This window comes from Dreissena polymorpha, chromosome 3 (genome assembly GCF_020536995.1).
Source record: "Dreissena polymorpha isolate Duluth1 chromosome 3, UMN_Dpol_1.0, whole genome shotgun sequence".
Classification (NCBI taxonomy): domain Eukaryota; kingdom Metazoa; phylum Mollusca; class Bivalvia; order Myida; family Dreissenidae; genus Dreissena; species Dreissena polymorpha.
Genome location: NC_068357.1, coordinates 35366851 through 35387944, shown reverse-complemented (window position 1 = coordinate 35387944; position 21094 = coordinate 35366851). Strand labels below are relative to the sequence as shown.

Sequence of the window (21094 nt, the reverse complement as noted above, 5' to 3'; positions counted from 1 at the left end):
AGTGCTTTGGCGGATTTCATTGAAACTTGGTATGAGTATATATATGGATAATAGGATGATGCACGCCAAATGGCATTGTACACCATCTGATAATAACAGAGTTATGGCCCTTTGTATCTTGAAAAAATGCTTTTTGTGTGTCAAGAGCCATATCTTGGAAGTGCTTTGGCGGATTTCATTGAAACTTGGTATGAGTGTCCAGAAGCATATCGGCGGGGAATATCAATTCAACGAATTTGCTTGTTAGTATTTTAATTTTTTTAATTTTAAGTTGTAGTTAAGTTTTAGTATATTTTTTTTTTTCAAATTGTAGTTAACCTTGATTTAGTTATAGTTTCAATACATCAACTATATTGTGTTATACAAACATCACACACAAAACTATCTTGGGATGTAGGATTTGAGACGCAGACCTCGTGCAGCCACAGTTTGCAAACATCGCATGAAATCCATTTTATTATGCCGTGCTGGTCTTTACAGTGGAGTGAGTCGCACAGATATGTTTGACGCACTCCATGAATCAGAAGTCAGCGTCTCACGTAGTCTCGAAATACTGAAACATGGGGCTGTCGCAACATTGTGAGATGCTTTTTCCTGACAAAACATTCGGCAGTCTGGAAATAAAGTAAAATTCATTCATAATTTACTTTAAAAAAACAACATTTGTTTGTAATAAGAAAAGCATATATTCACTAGATTAAGTGTTCACAAAAATATAATATTTCTGAAAATAAAATTGCAAGAACGATAGTTTGACAGTGCAAAGTATTCATGTTTTATGCATCATAAATATACAATCACATTATGACACTGAAAAAGAACTTTTCATACAAAATAATATAATGAAGCAAAGAGACTGCTTTTTTTCATTATATGGCACATTAATAAATTAAAAAATGTGTAATCTTCCTGTTTAACCTAATTTTCAAGGTAAGTTGACAAAAGTGGGACTTTTTTTGATCCTCAGGTTATGATATTACATATGAAATATAATGTCCTTTATAAATTAAAAGAAAATGCAAGGCTCTAAAAACCAATGCACCAACAGAAAGGTACAATAATTATATTCTACCACAGCCACTTTTTTCTTGTGTGCATTTTTGGTGCGGGATGCGGCGCTATATGATATGCCCGGAAAATGTTCTGACGGTTTAATAAGGGGGGTGGGGTTTTAAAAAAGACCCCCCCGCTAATTTTGCCGGGCTAATTTTGTTTTCAATATACACTAATTGTACTACGAGAGTTGTATCGCATAAGTCATTACAAAAAAATGGTATAAATAGGAGTTAGTAAGTCTAAGAACGTTTGTTTGCAAACATGTCTGTGTACAGTCGTTTTGCGAGGCTTAGAAAATCTGAACCACGAGCCTTCAGTCGCTATCAAACTATGGACCAGAGACTTCAAACCTTTGAAGACAGGCCATCCAAACGCAGCGTGTCAAAGGAAGACCTGGCTAGCCAAGGGTTCATCTACGACCCTTGTGTCATCTCCGACACGAGAGAGAATTTCTCCGACACTATTTTTAATTGCGTTAGATGCGTGTTTTGCAATGCGCACATTTCCATTTGGAACATGGACAAAGTAGATGTGAGAGTTAGGCATCGACAGCTGTGCCCCGCTTGTCCTTTTGTGTTCGATTGGAACATGAACAAAGAAGAAATAGTGAGACTCAGTCATCGACGGTTTGGTCGTGCTTGTCCTTTTGAATTTGAATTTCTTGACTATGAGTTATGCGATAGGTACTTGGAAAACGAGTTTGAAAAGCAATATGAAAGAGATAATTATGGAATTGTGGAAACAGAAAGCGATCAAGATGTTCATTCTAGCGATGATATCCAAAAATATTCAAATAAATCGGTAGAAAGTCTTCAAACAAAAGATGACCAAAAGTATGACGAATACGATAATTATAGTGATTTGGATGAGCTGCTAATGGCGAAAATTGACAAGACTTGTACTCGTACCCGCTACAAATCTTATCAAAAACAAACTGAAAAGCAGCGTAAAAAGGCTGAAAACAGGCTGAAAAAGAAACGAAGAACAAAAATACGCAATGCAAAACGAGATCAAAAGCAAACATATTACCAGGACAGAATCGACGATGATAATTACATACCTCAAAAAGGTTCCAATGATCAAGATGTAAAGAAACATGATAGAAAAATGTGTTGGGTTTGCAGAACTAATGATGCTGGCGATATACTGGAAGAACAGGTTTTCGAATCTTACGAACAGTTTTATCAAAAGCAAAAATATTACCGGGGCGAAATCGACGATGATAATCACATATTTCAAAAGGGTTCCAATGATCAAGATGCAGAGATACATGATAGAAAAATGTGTTGGGTTTGCAGAAGCCGTGATATCGATGATATGATAGAAGAACAGTTTTTGGACGACCAATATAGAGAAGAAACCAATTTTTATTCGGACGAAATCAGTGGCATCGATGATGAAAAACAAAATCAGGTTGAACGTCTATGGGATGAAGAGACCGAGTATATTTATTTTTCTGACTATGAGGCATTCGTTCAATACATGGATGAATATGAGAGGCAACATCCATGTATTTGTATAGGAAGTTTAGGTGTATTTTCGATAACGCTACGACTCAAAACATTTGAATATAAGCAATCATAACATGGATATTGAAAATGAACAAAGAAGATGTAAGACTCAGGCATTGACAGTTATGGCATGTTTGTTCTTTTGTGTTCGATTGTGCATGTATGTGTTAATAAAAAAACCTAAAACGATTTTGCGTATTGTTTGTTTTTCGAGAAGTATCAAAAAATAAACACAAAAACACAAGCTATAATACAATACATTTTATTCAACAATCACGATGTGACACAATTTGATGGGTAAATTTTGTCATCGCATTGGCACTAAACATTTCAAAAACGTTCTCTGTTTCAAGTATCGCTTGGATAATATCTTCTGACTTCTCCGAACCGTGGAAATCTATTGCGCCACATATCCAGTTTCCACCGTGAGTATAATTATACATCAAATCGAATCTGCACCGGTTCGCTTTCGTAGCAAGAACTCTCAAAGTTTCTTTTGTCACATCTTTGATCAGAAACGACCAAATTGAAAAGGTTTTTCTTGAAGTACAAGAGTCCATTAGCGCATGTTGAATCTTGATTTTGCTTATGTTTGTTTTGCTGCAAACACATTCCACAATTTCATCAAATAGACACATTATCAACTTCGTTGGTTGTAGAGAAGCTTTGAGTCTTGCGTACGTTTCGAATTGATGTGCAAAATGTTCTCTTGTATTTATTTCTACATGCTGGAAATCTGTCCACAGACACATAGGAATGCTATTTGTGGTGTAATCCATGTGAATGACTGAAAGACAAATAACTTCAATTTGTTGTTTGAAAATACTTATATAGGAACTTTCCAAAATGACAATGCATCAAAAACTCGTCATGTATATGTTCGTGCATATAGTTGCCCTGTTTTGTCCCATAGTTTTACAAACAAATGCGTTAGGACGTCCTAAACCAAATTTTTATGAACCGTCTTGTTTCAAGCATGTACATAATACACCGATTGACGTTACGAATGGTTTATTTTATGTGTTGATAAACGTAACCTATGAGTATTTGTCATTATACGACGATGTCAAAGAAAATTTACAATTTTTCAACAAATGGATGCAAAACCCAGAGTTTAGTTTAGAAGGTCATGAGCAACAATGCAAATCCATAGGTCTATCTAGATGTCCGAACAAGAAAAAAGCGTTTTCAAAACCGGTATACAGTGTAGTTGATGGTTTTGTAGCGGGATCAATGTTTATCACTTACGACTTACCAAGTCTTTTAGTTAGATTGCAAATTGAGCCGAAAACGTACTCTATCAGTGAGTTTGTAGAATCTGTGTTTACTGAGATTTACACACACGCTTGGATACCTTTGTTTCCGTACAATTTTTCATTGACCTATGATGGAAGTGAAATTTGTGCAAATGGGATGCACGGTCATGCCTTCATCAGATTTAATACTGAACTGTGTAAAACGTTCGGAACATGGTGCGATGTGAATTTAGAAGGTGCTAGTCCCGAGAAACAGGATCATGCGTTAACACGAATCAAAAATGCGTTATTGAAGAGAAAAATGAATGATTTGTCAGTCGCCAAGTATATCAAAGAATATGATCTAGGTTTGGAAATAATCCCTTCTAAGTCCAAAGAATTGCGAGACACAATTACACAAATAGAGCAGGAAATGAGTGAGATCCGCTTAAAAATCGATGATAAGTTTGACTTTGACTATGATCAATCTGACGAGGATTACTCTGACGAGGATAACTTTGATGAGGATTACTCTGACGATAATTTGGATGAAAAGCAAAGCGCTGAAAATGTACCAATTATCGATTTTTCTAACTTTTTTTTCAAAAACACTAAAGTTCTGTCAGTAACAAACAAACCTATCGTTGACCCTATCGTAAGCCAAAAAATTCACGATATTCAAAATGCCAATACTTTCGTTAGCCAAACATTTTACGATATTCAAACTTCTACCAACAAGCCAAAAAACAAAATAAGTCCGCCAGTTAAAAAAAATACTGTTGTTAACCAAACTTCTCACAAAATTCAAAATGCTCTTACCAAGCCAAAACTCACCGTTAGTCTGCCAGTTAAAAACGATAACATCGTTAACCAACAATTTCAAAATATGCAAGATGCTATCAACAAGCATAAAATGGGAATTAAGCACCACAAGCAGACCGTTGCAGAAGTATCTACGTATGGATTGCAAAATTGTTACTGCCTAACATGTAATCGTTCAACTACAATCGGTAAAGTACATAACAATCGTTGCTATTTCATCAACTTGGATTCATCATTCAAGATTTCCTCTAATACGCATTTTTCTCCGTTTCGTGAATACACACTCTTGATTATCAACGAACGTAATCATGCTTTACGTGCGATGCTAAGTCAAATAGTGAAACAAGTGAGTAACGAAGTTATTCTCGCGAAAAAGGCTTCATCATATCGACTTACTGTCTTCAGCACCAAAGATGGCACAGCTGTTGATAAGATTTGTATGTCGTTATATAGAAATACGTATCAAATTGAGAATTGTACCGAGAGCACGAATGCTGTGCTTATAGCGAGAAATGGTCATTTCATTCGCGTACCACACATACAATTGGCTAATTTCACATACTGCGATATTGGTGCTGTGAAAGCGAATGATGGCAAATGTTTTCGGATTGATGAAAATTGTTCGCACTCAAGTATAGCGAGTGTTTACGATTTGGATAATACGGTTGTTTCATATTTGGTTAGCATTACTCAGAACACGGCACACAATATGAGTGAGGCAAAGTTTCAAATAAAAAATATAGATGACAGTTCTGTCACAAGCGAACACTTCATTGTGTACAACAAAAGGACGAACAGTGGACAAGAATGCACGTATGTCGATATGCGATCAAAGACCATTTCAATCGAAAAATGCAAACACAGTCCCACGATTTGCGAGGTTTTGTTGGGTAAAAGTACATTGAATGACGAACCGGGACTAAGAAAATTAACGTTTTGGGAAACTGTCGCTGTTTGTGTTGGTGGATTCATTGTGCTCGTGATAGCTGCTATTTGCTTCATAATTGTACTACACAGCATAGCTCGGCATAACGATACTGTTGTAAACAGTTAACATATATCAAAGCGTTTGTATCCGCTATTGTCATAACTCACAATGACTTCGTATGACAACATGTATACCATTGAAAGCGAGAGCATTGGTAACACTCAAGAATTTTCCATCCACGTTTTTAAATGCATCAGCGTTTTGATCAATGAACAAGAACTGCTCGAAAGCATTTTTGAAACCATACTAGACTATATTGGAGACGAACACGTGTTCATATTCGACTTGACAATCGAGTTTTGTTTCACAACAATTAGTAAAACTCTACATATCAGTCAGCTAAATTCGCAAAACTGTTCGTGTTTTGACATTACTTGTGCTATGCAGGAACAAGGAATCAATTTCACGGTACCAGCTGATCTTCATGTTTTTGTAACAAAAAACGCATAAACACATTTTCAGTCATAATTTCACTATTTTGAGTTGTTGATGGACTACAAAGTTAAACCATGTAACGGTGAGCGCTGCACTCTATGTTCTCAAATAAAGAGTGGAAATAGTTTTCAGTTCAATTGTGGTTTTGTATACATTGTTGAAGATGGAGAGAACTTGACTTGTAAATCAAAAGATGTTATATATGTTCTGAAGTGCAAAACCTGCGGCGGTGAGTATATTGGCGAGACCGTTAATTTGAGAAAACGCATTCACACACACAACTCTCATATTCGAACAGAGCAGCATTTGTGTCGAGCTACTGACCATTTGATAGAATGTGGGAAACACTTGTGCGATGTTAAGGAACGGTACACTGTATTCGTTTTGGAGACAGAGCGAGACAAGCACGTGCGTAAAGCCAAAGAGGCGTACTACATTCGATTATTCAAGCCAATGATGAACAAGTAAGGCGTGCATTATTTTTCAAGCGTATATATATAGCTGCAGTTAACAAAATAAGCACACTCGCAATCACTTTCTACGATGGCACAAGCAATGTTGACCTCGAGCTATGCTATAAAAACGAACAACCGAGAACGAATACAGCAGTTTGCGAACACTGTACTGAATCACGGCGTGAAAAGGAATTTGGTGTCTGAAGTCGAGTCAGGTGTCTTCTTGTCGCCTAACGATTATTTGAAGATAGAAGAACTTTCAGAGAAACTAAAACAGATTGATGCCAAACTAGCGCAGTACAAAAGCCTCAAAGTAAGAACGCAGAATCTGATAAAGGGCATCAAGAAAACAAAAAACCTGCAGAACGATGTTGTGAAGACTGTGAGCTCTAACGTTTTCGATCGAATTCCAATTGATGTGATTAACAAAATACTCGGTTCTGGGGAAGACGAAAACATGTTTGCGCTAATAGAGCGAATAAAATCTTCCAATGTTGAGGAAAAACGCAAATATGCCGATATCGACATCTCCGATACAGAAATCTCAGATACGCTAAACGATGATGAAAAGGAAATTATGAACGGTCTGGCTGTTAAAAGAATGCGCAAATCTGGTGAAACGAAAGCTGCAAAGAAACCGAAAAAGGAAAAGACTATACTCAGTGATCTAGAATTGAGCGATGATGACGAATGACTACGTTGTTGCAATATTGTATGATTATGTTGACTTGTGTGTGTTACATTTTTTGTATATGTTGTAAATAAATTGTATCAATGAACTGTAAACATTTGTTGCCTTATCAATGGATATCGACGAGGTTTTGATTGTTGACGAAGACGAACAGTTAGCACAAAACACCTACTTGCTTTCACCCATGTACTCTAGACATCACCACGAATGCTCGCTATGCATTTTTCAATACATAACAGAATATGAAGAACCAATACGAATATTCGAAAGCAAGCTAGTAGAAATGAACTCAAAACTCGGGTGTGGAATTCAAACGTGTGTCACAATGGTTCTCAATGAGTTCAAAGACGATGAACGCATGTCGTTGTTCAAAAAATTGACAACTAGCGAAATTACAAGCCATTTTGATTCAGTATTTGGCGATCCTATTTGTGGATACAACCGACTTAAAGCTTACAATTTTTTCTCTCTGTTTGACGAAAGTACGGTTAACAATTCCACATACATAAAGTTTATTTACGATACATACAAAACTTCGAGAAACACTTCACTCTGCCCTTATTCGCTTTTAGGAGTTTATGTTTTTCTTGTTATGATTAACACTATAGGATGTGATTCCCAGCTCAAGAAAAAACATGACTTTTTGTGGATGTTCAACTGTCTATACAATCACAAATTACGGTTTGGAAAACTGCGATAAAAATCTATTTAAGGTTAGTTTTTCTATAGAAACACTCAAACCACACACAACCATGTCAACCATGTCAACCATAAACGTTAAAGATATTAAACGGGTCACTGACACCGAAGCCACTAATCGCTTGTTCACTAAACTGAAGTACGATATTGGTATTGAAATCTCTTCAAAGCTCATTCAGTCGCTTAAACAAAGCAAAGACAGGGTTGTATTTTATGTGGGCAAAGAACAAAAATCATACCCAGCAGCAATTGTGAAAATGTTCACTAACGTTAAGACAAATCATGTCAAGATTCAGCCGAAGTACAGTGTTCAAGAATTGATGAACGTGTTTGAAATTCTCATGAACCTGTCTGAGTACCAATGTAACGGTCTCACGCTAGATTACTCGGATTGGCAGTCAATCTCTAGCCTGGTAAACATGATCGAACTCGCTGAGCACCTAGGCATGACAGAAGTGGTGATGTTTCTTAAACGCATTCCACAACTTCTTACATTTCACAACAAAACCGCGTATGATAACGAATTGCTCAGAAGAGAAAACGAGTCAAAGGAAAACCTTCAACCGAAGTCAGTCAACGAACTTAGTGAAAACGATGATAAACGTTCAAGGCCTAGGAAGAGAAGCTTTACAAAGGTGTTCAGTCGTAGTCTGAGTCGAAAGCGCAGAGAAGAAAATGTGATGACATAAGTGTTGTACATTTTTGTTGTATGTTGTTAATAAAGAACAATAACAGTAAACTTGTGTGTTTGTTTTGTTCATGCAATAAGACAACCAAAAGCGTATTTTTCTGTTTTCTACTTTTTATTCACATAAAATGCATTTCAACGGTTTATTTATCGATAATAAAAACACTCAAAGTCATAACTTCTAATCGGTCCAATAAATCGGCGTCCAACCCCACATCTCAGTTCTACACACAGCGCATTTGTTCCCGTTCATATGCATGCGCCAGCAACAGTTTACGCAAAACAAGTGCCAGCATGCAGTTACCACACAGGTTTTCTCTTCAATGCGGCAAACAATACAAGTTCGAGAGTCTTTCACAGCTTGCTCTTTCTCCAGTTGAAGTCGCGCAATTAGTTTGGTGCAGTCTTTGCGACCACAGCAACAATCTGTTCGAAAGTCCATACGAATTTGTTCCATCATCTGTATGCATTCCATTCGTATTTTTCTAACAGACAACCACCATCGCAGTTCTTGAATACAAAACGCCGCAAGAAATGTAACACAAATCATGTCTTCTTCTTGTCGTTGTCAGGTTTGGTCTGTTTACGAGTCCAAATATCGGGGTTTCGTTCTTCGATAATGAATAGTGTTAGCAATATGCCGAGAAAGAGTGTCACAAACATCAATTAATGCAGTTTACGTTTTGCGCAGCGCTTATATATGCACATTTTGTAACGATCTGCATCGCAAACCATTTAAGTGTCTGTTGGGAAATTGTTACATTTCAAAACATGTATTTTCACCGCAGAAAATGGTCATCGTATGCTCGTCCGCAAATTTCGAAGTATGATCGCATCAAGTCACAAGCTGATGCAAAACAGTTGTGGGAAATAGTATCGAAGCATTTGAGCATCACATCAACTGAAAAGCCCAAAGTTAAGAGGTTCTATAAGTTTAAATCTGACACGTTTCAACCGGGTTGGTCAAATTCTTGTTTCGAGCCAAGACCTGAGTTCAAGTATGAAATTAAACTAACGTGCTTTGGAATCACAGTTCACCTTAGCGTGTACTTATATCTTGTTGAAGATGTTGTTGGAAACGTCGACGACGATAATTATGGCGATGTCGATCTAATAGTAAGGGATACACTAGATGAAACGAAACTGCTTTTCAGTATTGCTGATCGAGATGGCGAGACTGAAAAGAAATATGATTTACTGAAATCCAACGGCTGTGCTATGTGTAAGGAAATCATCGATATGATTGGTATCAAAGACATTTTCGATAAAAACGATTTGTTTGTAGAGTTGGAATCAAATTTATTGTTTAGTTTACAGAGCGACCGTGAATGTGATGATTGTATATATGAAATATATGAATAAAACAACCAAAAACGTATTTTTCTGTTTTCTACTTTTTATTCAACAAACATGCTTACAATAATCAACAAATGCATTCCATTTACCAGGTTGTTTTTCAACCCAGTCATTTAGTCTATACTTTCGAAAAACGTCTTGAATCTTGACCAGGTGGTAGAAGCCTTCAAGGTTGTATTTCGATCGTTCATGCACGACGGCAACAAACAAAACAAATGCAGTCACAAACACATCCCAGCTCAAACCACTGTTCAGCTTTTGTTCAAGCAATTCGGCGAAATAGTCTTTATCGACACAAGAGTTTATCAAGTCATATTTCGTAAGAACATGCATCGTTACCGTTCTATTTACAAGCAAAACCACACATTCAACAATGTCACAAAGAGTGTCATTTGAGTCCTCAAACTGCTTGCATTCCAAGTAATTTGCTACCATCGCAGCCACAAACTCACAGCTGAACATTTTTTACGTTATGACAACTACTGACTTTGCGTGAATGGTTTTATACTCGAGTTAGGCGCTTGTTATTTGAACTGTTGTAGTAGTTTGTAAACGTCTAGATTGAAATCCTTGCAACACATACGCAATAACTATAACTATAACCAAAGAAACAACCACAAATGTTAGTGCAATAAATAAGACCCAAAAGCTGTTTATTTTGGAATCATCGTCACTCGGTGAATCCAGTCCCATACCAGGAATTCTAATCTGACACAGAGTTCGTTTTGTTGTACAATCTTCATACGAAATAGATTTTTCATTCACGTCGATATACAAGCACGTATTGTTCTCATCATATGACACTCGCGAATAGACTATCGCGTAATCGTTTAATTCGAGCGTTTCGTTCAGACTGTCAATTTTGAACATCAAATTTTGAGATATTGCATTCACCTTCGGGTCGTGCGTTCTGTTAATCAGATAGTCAAAAGCGTTTTGAAACTCTTCTTCTGTTTGCAGCACTGCTGGTAAGCACTGGCCATCTTCATTCACCACGAAACAAGTTTTAGGAGATGTGATCGACGCTGCTGCGTTTTCGTCAAATGAACATGTCTTGTACGCACGCGGATTGAAAGGTGACACAGTCACAAACTCTCCTCGATCCGCTTTTAACAGCGCTACGTTAGCCGTTTCGCATGAAATGCCCAAATATTTTCGTTTGAACAAATGAACGCATTGAGCAGGCCTATCTTTGTTGTTGAACAGCGCTATCTTGATAGAACCTTGAATGTTGTTCAAAATAAATTCGTTGCTTACTTGAGTGAAAACCGTTTTTAGATGAATGTTTTTTTGTCCAAAAATGACCACATCGTATGCATTATAGTCGGTACTGTTTACAGTTTTACGTACATTGACGTGCGTTGAAAACTGGTTTCCAACTTTGAACTGTTGCTCAATACTAATAAAGTAGCAAGATCCATCATATATTTTACCAATACTTTTAGTCGGATCACACACATTGCAATAACAGTTTTGTAAACCGTAAGAAGAAACGCTTTGAACTGTTGTGTTTGCGCGGACAACAATGAACAAACACAAAACGATAAACGACCGCATGGTTGGCTTAGAACATCAAGAATGACAAGATCCGTTTGTATAAGTGTGTTTTATATTTATTTTAGTTCCTGTGTTTTTTTTATAACGTTATACACAAATCCTATTAGTCCAAGAACGATTGCAAACACGGCTAGAATGCAAAACACAACTTCGATTATAACAAGGACAGATCCTGTTTCGCTATTTTCGTTTGCCTTTGTGGCTGTTGAGCCATTGTTAGTGATATTACCACTCGTTATGTTATGGTTTTCACTGTAGTTTTGTTGTGTGCTAGTTTCGTTTGCAACTATCGATGTGCCAAGATCGCTATTTTCTTCAACCTTTGTGGTTGTTGAACCATCGCTAAGGGCATTGACAACTGATGTGTTATGTTTTTTACTTAATGTTTTAGTGGTATTTTCGTGTGCAACTCTCAGTGTTGCTTGCGTGCTTTTTTTGTTAACCTTTGTGGTTGTCCAACCATTGTTAGGGATAAAAGCAAGCGTTGTGTTTTCCATTTCGCTGTTTGTGTGTGTGTCAATTTCGTTTGAAACTGTCGATGTGACGAGCTCATTATCGGTACTGCGTTTTTCGATGTCTGCAACATGATTAGATGTATTGTCTGGTACCAAGAACCGCGATAGAGAATCAGTAGCTAGCATCCTACCTATATTCGCGGTCAAAATCAAAAAGAGTTTGCCTTTGATTTGGAAACAAAACCTGTCCCTGTGATTATCAATGGTCAAATAATTGTCTTTCACGCCCAACATTTTATTAATGACTTTTCGTATGGCCTCGAGAATATCATATTGCGTTGTGTACGTTCTCTCAGGAATATATACAATTTTGCGTAACTTTTCTAGCGCATCATCATAGGAAACGATCGAGAATTCACCATTGTATATACCCAGATCGCGCTCTGGCGATTTTTTGAAGCAGTTATCGTTACAGCTACATAGAGACACAAACAAGACAAATAGTATGAAACGCAACATTGCTGGTTTTTATTTCATTCATCTAACAAAACACATGTAATAGCTATATAACAAAAAATTTGCACACAACAGACTACAACACAAAATCTGCAGGAATGTACAAAACGAGGCCGTTTGTCAGCAATTCCTTCGACACACAAAATGCGACAAAGTTCGGTGGGATGTGAATGTTGGGAATGCATGTTCTAACCGCTTGAGAGAGCATATCTTCGTGTTCTTCGTTTTGACACTGATTGATGAAATAAACTTTACATGGGTCTTCTTCAGGTAACATGTCGCTAACGGGCATCGGGTTTTCTTGTACCTCTTGTTCTGGGGTGAACGTTTCCACGATTTCTTCTTTCACGACTGCCAAATCGACCGGCATACTGATTATCTCGTTTTGCTCCGAACACGCCTTCTTATCAGAACAAGGCAAGTCATTCCATGTTTGTTCTTGTGTTTTGCAAAGCATCTTTTTGGGGAGACTCGACTGATCCTTTGGATCTTCAACAAATTTGCGTTTGCGATTAGGAATAGCATTGACTAGTCTACCTTTTCCCCCATCGATCAGCTCCGTTTCAATGTGAAGACTGTTGATGTGCTTGCGGTACAAAGGATGCATCACAAACAAAACCTCTAACGCCTGACACAAATTTGTATTTGGATATCCATATTTTGGTTGCAGTGAGTATACGTTAGCATTCATCTCTCTCATTTCGATGCCAGTTTGCAACGCTTCGTATATTTCACCACAGCTTCTCACAATTTTCAGACCTATTGTGAGCTCTTTCTGTGTACTGACAAGCTGAAAGTTTTTACTCGGTAGCACTCCTTTTTTCACCAATATTTCCACGATATCGTTTTCCGTACAATCGAGTAATGTCATGACTGCTCGAAAGTAGGTGTTCAGCTTCAATCGTATCTGAGTCCTTTCCAAAGAAAGACAAGTCGATTTCACAGAATAAACTTTGCTGAACTCCTCGATTCCATGCAACTCCAACACTGGTATTATGCATATCGGCAGTCTGTAGTTTAACGTGGGATTCGACTGCATGTATCTACCCTTTTTTATGCGCTCGTTTAGAGTTGCGAAATGTTCTGGTACTAATGTTTTCAATATTTTGAAGTAGCACATATCAATCTTTTCATCGGCAACAGAAAACATCAAGTCAACATATCGTTCAAACGCAGCTAGTGTCGGTTCATCGAGAAACACATGGTCCAGCGTTGGCTTGTAGTTCAAGTAGTCATACGGACTGTTCGTTATCGACGTAAAACGCAGTCCCTCGACATCTGTGAAAGGACATGTAACGCTAAACATGTACTTCTTCTGGTGACCATTCGCATTGAAATTTCTTTTCTCGCGAATGAATTTTTCGCACAATGTTTGGACGAACATGTTGTCGCTTCGGTTGTCAAATTGTAAATGAGACGCATTGAATAAGTTGCATGGCTTTATATACAACCCGTCATGTTACAAAGTTAGTGTTATAAGCTTGAAAAAGTAGGTTTTGAAAACAGATATGGCTCGTTGCATCGAACGGAAAGGCGAAAGCAAATTGCATGCACTCATCAAATCAAACCAACCCGAGTTGTTAGCAACACACATTAATCAAAACTTTGATTTTGATTCATCGTGTTACATTGTTATCAACGAAAAACATGTTTTGCCTGTTGATTTCACACAAACAGACCTAGAACAAGTTGTCATTCATATATCTAAACCTGAATACATACAGTTTGTGAAGCTCAGGTTTACTGGTTCTCAAAGCAATGGGTCTGATTTTCTGCTTTGCGAACAAACCGATTACGAAGATAACTACGGCAATGAGGTTCATCAGTGTCACCTTTATTTTTCAAGAACATGTACCAAAGATATGGCAGCTACGAGCTATTACTTGACACAAGCCTTAAGTATGATTGGAGTACTAACATTTTCAAAGAATACGCATGACAAACTGGCTTCGTGTCTAATCAAACGTTATGGTCAAACACTCGTACCCAAATGCACTACTGATTTTTGGAACAAACAACTTGACTCATTTCGCATGAGAAGCATTCTTGAGGTCTCGCAGCAAGATGACTCAGCGACACTTCGTGAGGAAATTGAGCGTTTGATGCAATCAAAGTACAACTTCGTTTCTTGTGAATACAATACGGCCAACAAAAACCTAAATATTCTGTATACTGAAACAAGTAACAACAGCTTTGGGTTAGTGGTTGTCAAAGAGTCGCTGCAAATAAAAGGCGCTACATGACTGGTAGATCAAATCATTCTTGATCTAACCTTCAAAGCGATAACATGTCTGTGCCAGCAACTACATTCCGGGTTCCAAAAACTGAGGACTGGGATATGGAGATTAGGCTGTCTGAGATAAAAAGTATGTTGTTAAGAATTTCATATGTTAGTGTTGGAGGTTTGATTGTAAACGTTGAATGCTGTAACTAACTTTTGCTTGTTCTGTTTCAGAAACCGTCACTCCAAAAACTGAGGACTGGGATGCCGAAATTGCGGTGGCGAAACGTCCTCCATTTTTTCTCAGCGTGGGCAAAATAACACAGCGACGTATAAACCGAATGCACCGATGCTGGACCTGTCACTGCGTGCCTGTCAATTGTACATGTTCAAAGTATTGAATAAAATTGTTGAAACGTTTACAGGTGTTTGTTTGTTTTGTAGAAAAATGTTATATAGCAGTAATTTGACTTAGTACACTTCACACAAAACAATGCTAGCCGTCGAACTCAAAGATTTAGGTTTTTTTCGACACATGTTACGTTTTAAACCTCGAACAGTGGAACAAAGCTGTCGAAATGTACATCATGGATCTCTATCCAGATGTGAAGTTTACATTTTCGACGCGAGGATCAATGTTGGAAAGCGACAGATACGGAAATTGTGTACTATGTCGATATTGAGGTTATTCTGATCAATCCGAAATATGATTTGTGCTGGACACACCAAGATCCCACAAAACGACTTCAAACCATTAATGGGATTTTGTTGAGCTCAAAAGCCAAGAGAACAAAACTCGTAACGTTTGACCAAGAGTATTTTTGAGACAAAAAATGTATAAAGATGTTGAAATAACCAATTGCATGTGTAATATAATATCATATCATATCATGGATGATACCGACGCTTTTGCACGAATGAAACAAGTATGTTTATGAACAACTATATCGATAGACTGAAAACTTTTGAGCATTGGTCGCCCCAAATACAGCCAAACAAATACCAGCTTGCTTCGTGCGGGTTGTACTACTTGGGACAACACGATCGTTGCAAATGTTTTCGTTGTGGCATTGTGTTGTATCATTGGAAATCCACAGACGATGCTTTCTTGGAACACCATAAACATTCACCGAATTGCCAGTTTTTGCGAATGGTGGGTCCAGGAACAAGACTATTGATAGACACATGAGTATGTTTCGTATGATCGTGTTGTAAATAAATATCATGAACCGTTCAATTCGATTTGTTCTTATTCTTGTAGTAACATATACTTATTCATGCAACTACCAAACGCAGAGTTGAAAAACAAGTACTATTGTGTGCACGAATGTTTGATTTCGCTATTGCGTTAGTTATTGATATAACCCAGTGTCGTATGTTTTCTCAAACTATATTATCCAACTCTAATCAAAGCAAATACAAACAACTATGTATATGTAGTTTCAAACGATTTTATTCTGCAACAATCAATATTTCAAACATTTAATCTTTCGCAACAACAACGTACAACAGTTTACATAGTCCACTAGATCAGCCCACATAGTCCACTCGATCAGTCCATCACAGATGCAAAAGCCTCACTCCTCTGTTTTGGCCGTAACCCTGAATTTCGCCACACCATTCGCAGCGATCGTCGATCCGCGTACATGACACACAGCTGAGGGCCTCGCATCTACGGCAAAAGTTCACCATCGAAAAAAGTTTTTGCACCTATGACACACAATCACTAACGTAGTGTCATATACAGTTGGCAGCATTTCGCCCATGCCCTTAATCCATCTGTTACAAGCTGCTTTGTTGTTTCCAGCTGACGACTCATTCTCACGATGCTTATTCTGCCTCTCTAACCATGCCTGGAAACTGCCACTTTTCTCCACACTTGACATCCATTGCTCGCAAGCTTTTCTGTTACTCATTATGCGTGTTGTTCGTTCAGTTTCAAAAATCGAAATGATTCTAACACGATCAATTCGCCCTTTTATAGTATGCCGTTATTCAACTCAACAGCATAAAAACTCGAGATGCATGTCCCTTCCCCAACACATGAAATTTCACAAAGTCGACAAAAGCCCCAATTGTATGTAAACAAAGTGTTTTATGTTTTCATCGACGAGTATTTTTATCAACAAGCCGAATTTTGCGCAATATGCGGTGTCATTAGTTCTAGAAAAGATAGTTTTACTTCCTGCTTGACAAAAAGTTTGTAGTTTACTTTGCTTTTTGGAAAAATACAACGTTCAAAGATATGAGTTTCATCCGAACCTTCCGAAAAATGGGTGTTGTTCTATGTACAGTATCGATACATGTATGTGAGGCATTTTCAGGCTTTCTTTCTTGGATTGAGAGTTCAAGAAACGACGAATTCTGTCAAAACATGGATAATATGACATATAAGTACCACGAACATGTTTTTTTTTTGTTTTGTGATGGACAAAACCGTGGATTTTTTTAAATGTCAACACATCCCATATGTAAACAAAGAAAGTTAAAATACATGATAGATCATCTTGTGTAGTTTTTTGTTTCAAAAGTGAAACACTGTAAACAAAATGTGTACTTCAATTCAGATTTTTGTGAAAACTTCTGATTTATACAAAGTCAGTCAGTTTAACACTTGATATGTGTTGTTTTGTTTTTTATCTGCATCAGACCTTTTTGACTGTAGGTTATTTGTACACATCAAACTCTGCCATACTAAGTTGATTTCTACAATGAATTAACACTCAGTATTTACTTGTTACCATGTGCTGCTAACACCGTGATGGAATATTTCATCTCAAATCATAAGTTGAACAATTTCTGACCAGAATTTACATTTTAATATGATACTTTATGTGACAGAAAACATATGCACTAATTTGTCAGCATATTTCTATTTAGGCTTACTTTTGATATTTTTGACCATATAATGCAAAATTATCCATTTCAAATCTCATTCGCAAGCACATTTCATGTCCCAAACTAAAAAAAAATCTATAAGCACACCAAAATACAAATTTTGCTTTTTACCAACATGTGAATTTTTGGCCACAACAATCTTTCATTCAAGTTGACACAAATATGTGTATCAACAGCAAACCCCATAGGAAGTTTGTCTTGGTTAGAGTACCTATAGTATAGATATTTAAATATCAAGAAGCAAACCCTTCATAACAGGTTATGGTGTACAAAGTTCAAAAAAAGGTATTAACACAAAAAATGGAAAATTTGCATGTTGGTCAGTACAGAAATTGTATTGCACTCACATATGTTATCATGTTGACTTAACAGTGTAGAATATTTCATCTTGAATCAGAATTTGAAATTGTGATACACTGTATGAATTACAAAAGAACATGTGTTCACTTTTTTTTCAAACATTTTTCTCTCTACAAAAAAACTAACTGCATATGTTATTCTGTTTCAGGTCTTTTTTCTGATCAGTTCCCATGTAAGGTATATTTTAGAATTTTGATATAAATCCCACATAACCGGCTATGGTTGAGAATGATGCAAAAAAGGTATTTACACAAAAAGTGGAAACTTTTGCTATTTTGCAGGCATGACAATGTCTGTTTACCAGATTTCATTCAAATACATTTTACAGTGTGTGTGAGCTAGCAAGCACAACCACAAGCCAATTCTTGGTTCAGATTCATAAGCATCTGCATTCTTGTTTCAGTGCAAATATGTGTGAAGGTAATTATGGGTATGAGCTAGCAAGCACAACCACAAGCCATGTTTTGGTTCAGATTTGGTTTATTCATGCATATGGATAAGAATATGAGAATTTTTATACATGGCTCTCATAAGATTTCTGATGCAAATGATGAGAAAAAAAGTATATACAGGTTATTTTGAAAGCATGGTTTTTTGTCAGCACATTTATGTCTGGCCACAAAACTCATTGTGTGTGTTATGTGTGAAGTGATGTTCAGTTCATATTCTCAGAGTGGTTCAAGGAAGAACGCCTTCTCTTGCAGAAGGAGATCTAGGTTCAAGTCCTAGCTCTGATATGATTTGAGAAATCACTGAATGCAATTTACAGTGTCTGCTTGAGCTAGCAAGCACAACCACAAGTCAATTTTTTGTGCAGATTTGTTTTAGTCGTCTATATGATTAAGAATACAATAATTTTGATACTCGGCTTACATAACTGGTCTGGTACAAAAAGAGATTGCCATTCCGAGCGCATATTACAGTGTGTGTGTGACCTTGCAAGCACAACCACAAGCCAAATTTTTTGTTCAGATTTGTTTTATTGTCTATATGAATAAGAAGATGAGAATTTTCATACTCGGCTTACATAACTGGTCTGGTTCAAAAAGAGATTGCCATTCCGAGAGCCTATTACTGCTAGCAAGCACAACCACAAGCCAATTTTTTGTTCAGATTTGTTTTATTTGTATCTATAGATAAGAACATGAGAATTTTTATGCATGGCTCTCATAACTGGTCTTATGCAAAAAGAGATTGCCATTCCAAACCCATATTTCAGTGTGTGTGAGCCAGCAAGCACACCACAAGTCAATTTTTGGTTCTGATCACAGGATTAATGGTTATAGAAAGCATTAACTAGTACAACATGTTTTCAAAATGTATGTTTCCACATTGCAGATATTTGTGAAAGTTGATACACAAATCATACTTTACAGTCTGATGATCACTTGAAATTTTGCATTTTGGTCTGCACATACATATTTGATCACAATAATCATTCTCTACCCAAGCTAATTTGTATGCAATGCAAATTGAAGCAACCAAAATGTATTAACACTGTGTTGGCTGGGATAGTAAAACTGTTTTCTTATTGCAGAATATGTTAGCTATACGTATAATACAGATACTTGAGGTTTTCAATCAAAACTGGCATATCATGTTTGCTTGAACGTATGTGAACAAATGTCATATACATGGTCAAACGGGGTATTGTTGTTGAAGAGAATATCAGATCACAATCATGATTGCTAGGTTTTGACTGCTATGCATAGTGACTATCCAGCATTGATCAGTTCAAACGCCAGAGTAGTAGAATGTATAACGCTTTCTCCAGTCATGTGCTGGATGAAAAAGATCCAGGTTCAAGCCCTGGCTTTGGCATGAACATGTGAAATGGCTGCATTAGTCAATATCTTAATTTCTGATCTATCACTATCAAAGAAAACAGGATTAACGGTTATAGAGAGCATTAACTAGTACAACATGTTTTAAAAATGTATGTTTCCACATTGCAGTTTTTTTTGTGAAAGTTGATATGTGTGTCTGACGTGTGTGAAATGGCAGTTTTCGGTATTTTCATATGGCAAAGCATTTGACAGTTCGTTCTTGGTGCAAATTCATAACGTCATTTCAATATTTATTTAAGTTCAATCCTACCAACTAAAGCGGCGTTAACATATCGATAATAGAAAATTGTGTTTATTTGTAAGTGGTGTTAAATGCAATATTTCTATAACCCGTTGTCCGAACTCAATAAAATTTTCACAAGATTAACCGAAATTTCGATGCGCTCATACTGATTACTATTTGTTCATACAAAATCGATGCGCAAGTTATGATATTTTGATCTTACTGCAGTTGGAAATAAGACAGAGCTGTAGTCGCTTTTATAGTGCGGGATCATATCGAGCAAATTTCGTCAAACGAACGTCATGTAAAAAATTGTTATGGGTCAAATCTTGTACAATAACGTGTGTTCATCGGAGTTTTTCATTCCGCTATTTTTTAAGGCCAATATGAGCCTGAAGTCGTGTAAGCATATAACCTCAAGCATGTGAACAAAACACGTTGTAAGGTTCTATACATTTTATTCATTCTAAGTATCAACCAATAATGCCATAGCAAGCACCAAGTTGACATGTTGCATTCTTATCGTATGGATGTCTGCATTTCAGACAAATCAATTGCCCAGAATTTTTGTTGTAGACGTATTCCAAATACTTAACTATGCACTTCATACAGCAAAACCCGTGTCCGCACGTCTTGCTTATAACTGTTGGTTGATTGTCTTCATTTTTGCATATTCGACACGTCGATTTCGCCACTGCTCTGTAGTTCACTTGAGATGCTTTCGATAACATTCGTAATATGCGCTGTCGCATGTCCAAGGGAAGATTTTTGGCTTGAATTTTCAATGGCACTTTCTTCAGATTTTAGCGTCAGCAATACTTTTTTAAGATTGTTGATTCGTATCTGAGCTTTACCGTGCAACGATTTTAGTCTCTCTTGTTTTATGAAATACTGCTCTACGAAGTCAGTCTGCTTGTTTCCAGTTGACATTGGGTCTTGTTTTGACGTTCGCGAACCTTTAGGTTTTTTGACAGTTTGGCCGTTATTATTGCAATAGCTTTGCGTTTATTCGAATCCTTTTTTACTAGTCAAACCTGACGAGTCGTTGGAAAATTGTTATGTACAAGCTGCGCCAAAAAAA

The 21094-nt window shown here is 37.0% G+C and overlaps 1 protein-coding gene across 1 annotated transcript; it reads left to right on the top strand.

Moving 5' to 3' along the window:
* Positions 1 to 1109: 1109 nt before the first annotated feature.
* LOC127870766 (uncharacterized) lies at positions 1110 to 15105 on the top strand. The gene is made up of 2 exons (XM_052413241.1): positions 1110 to 2992; positions 14920 to 15105. Exon 1 carries the CDS (start codon positions 1318 to 1320, stop codon positions 2638 to 2640), a length of 1323 nt encoding a protein of 440 aa, XP_052269201.1. The 5' UTR covers positions 1110 to 1317; the 3' UTR covers positions 2641 to 2992; positions 14920 to 15105.
* The last annotated feature ends 5989 nt before the right edge of the window (positions 15106 to 21094 follow it).

Bases quoted from the DNA above. Each gene is read 5' to 3' on its own strand.
- LOC127870766 (XM_052413241.1), top strand. From the start codon at position 1,318: ATGTCTGTGTACAGTCGTTTTGCGAGGCTTAGAAAATCTGAACCACGA.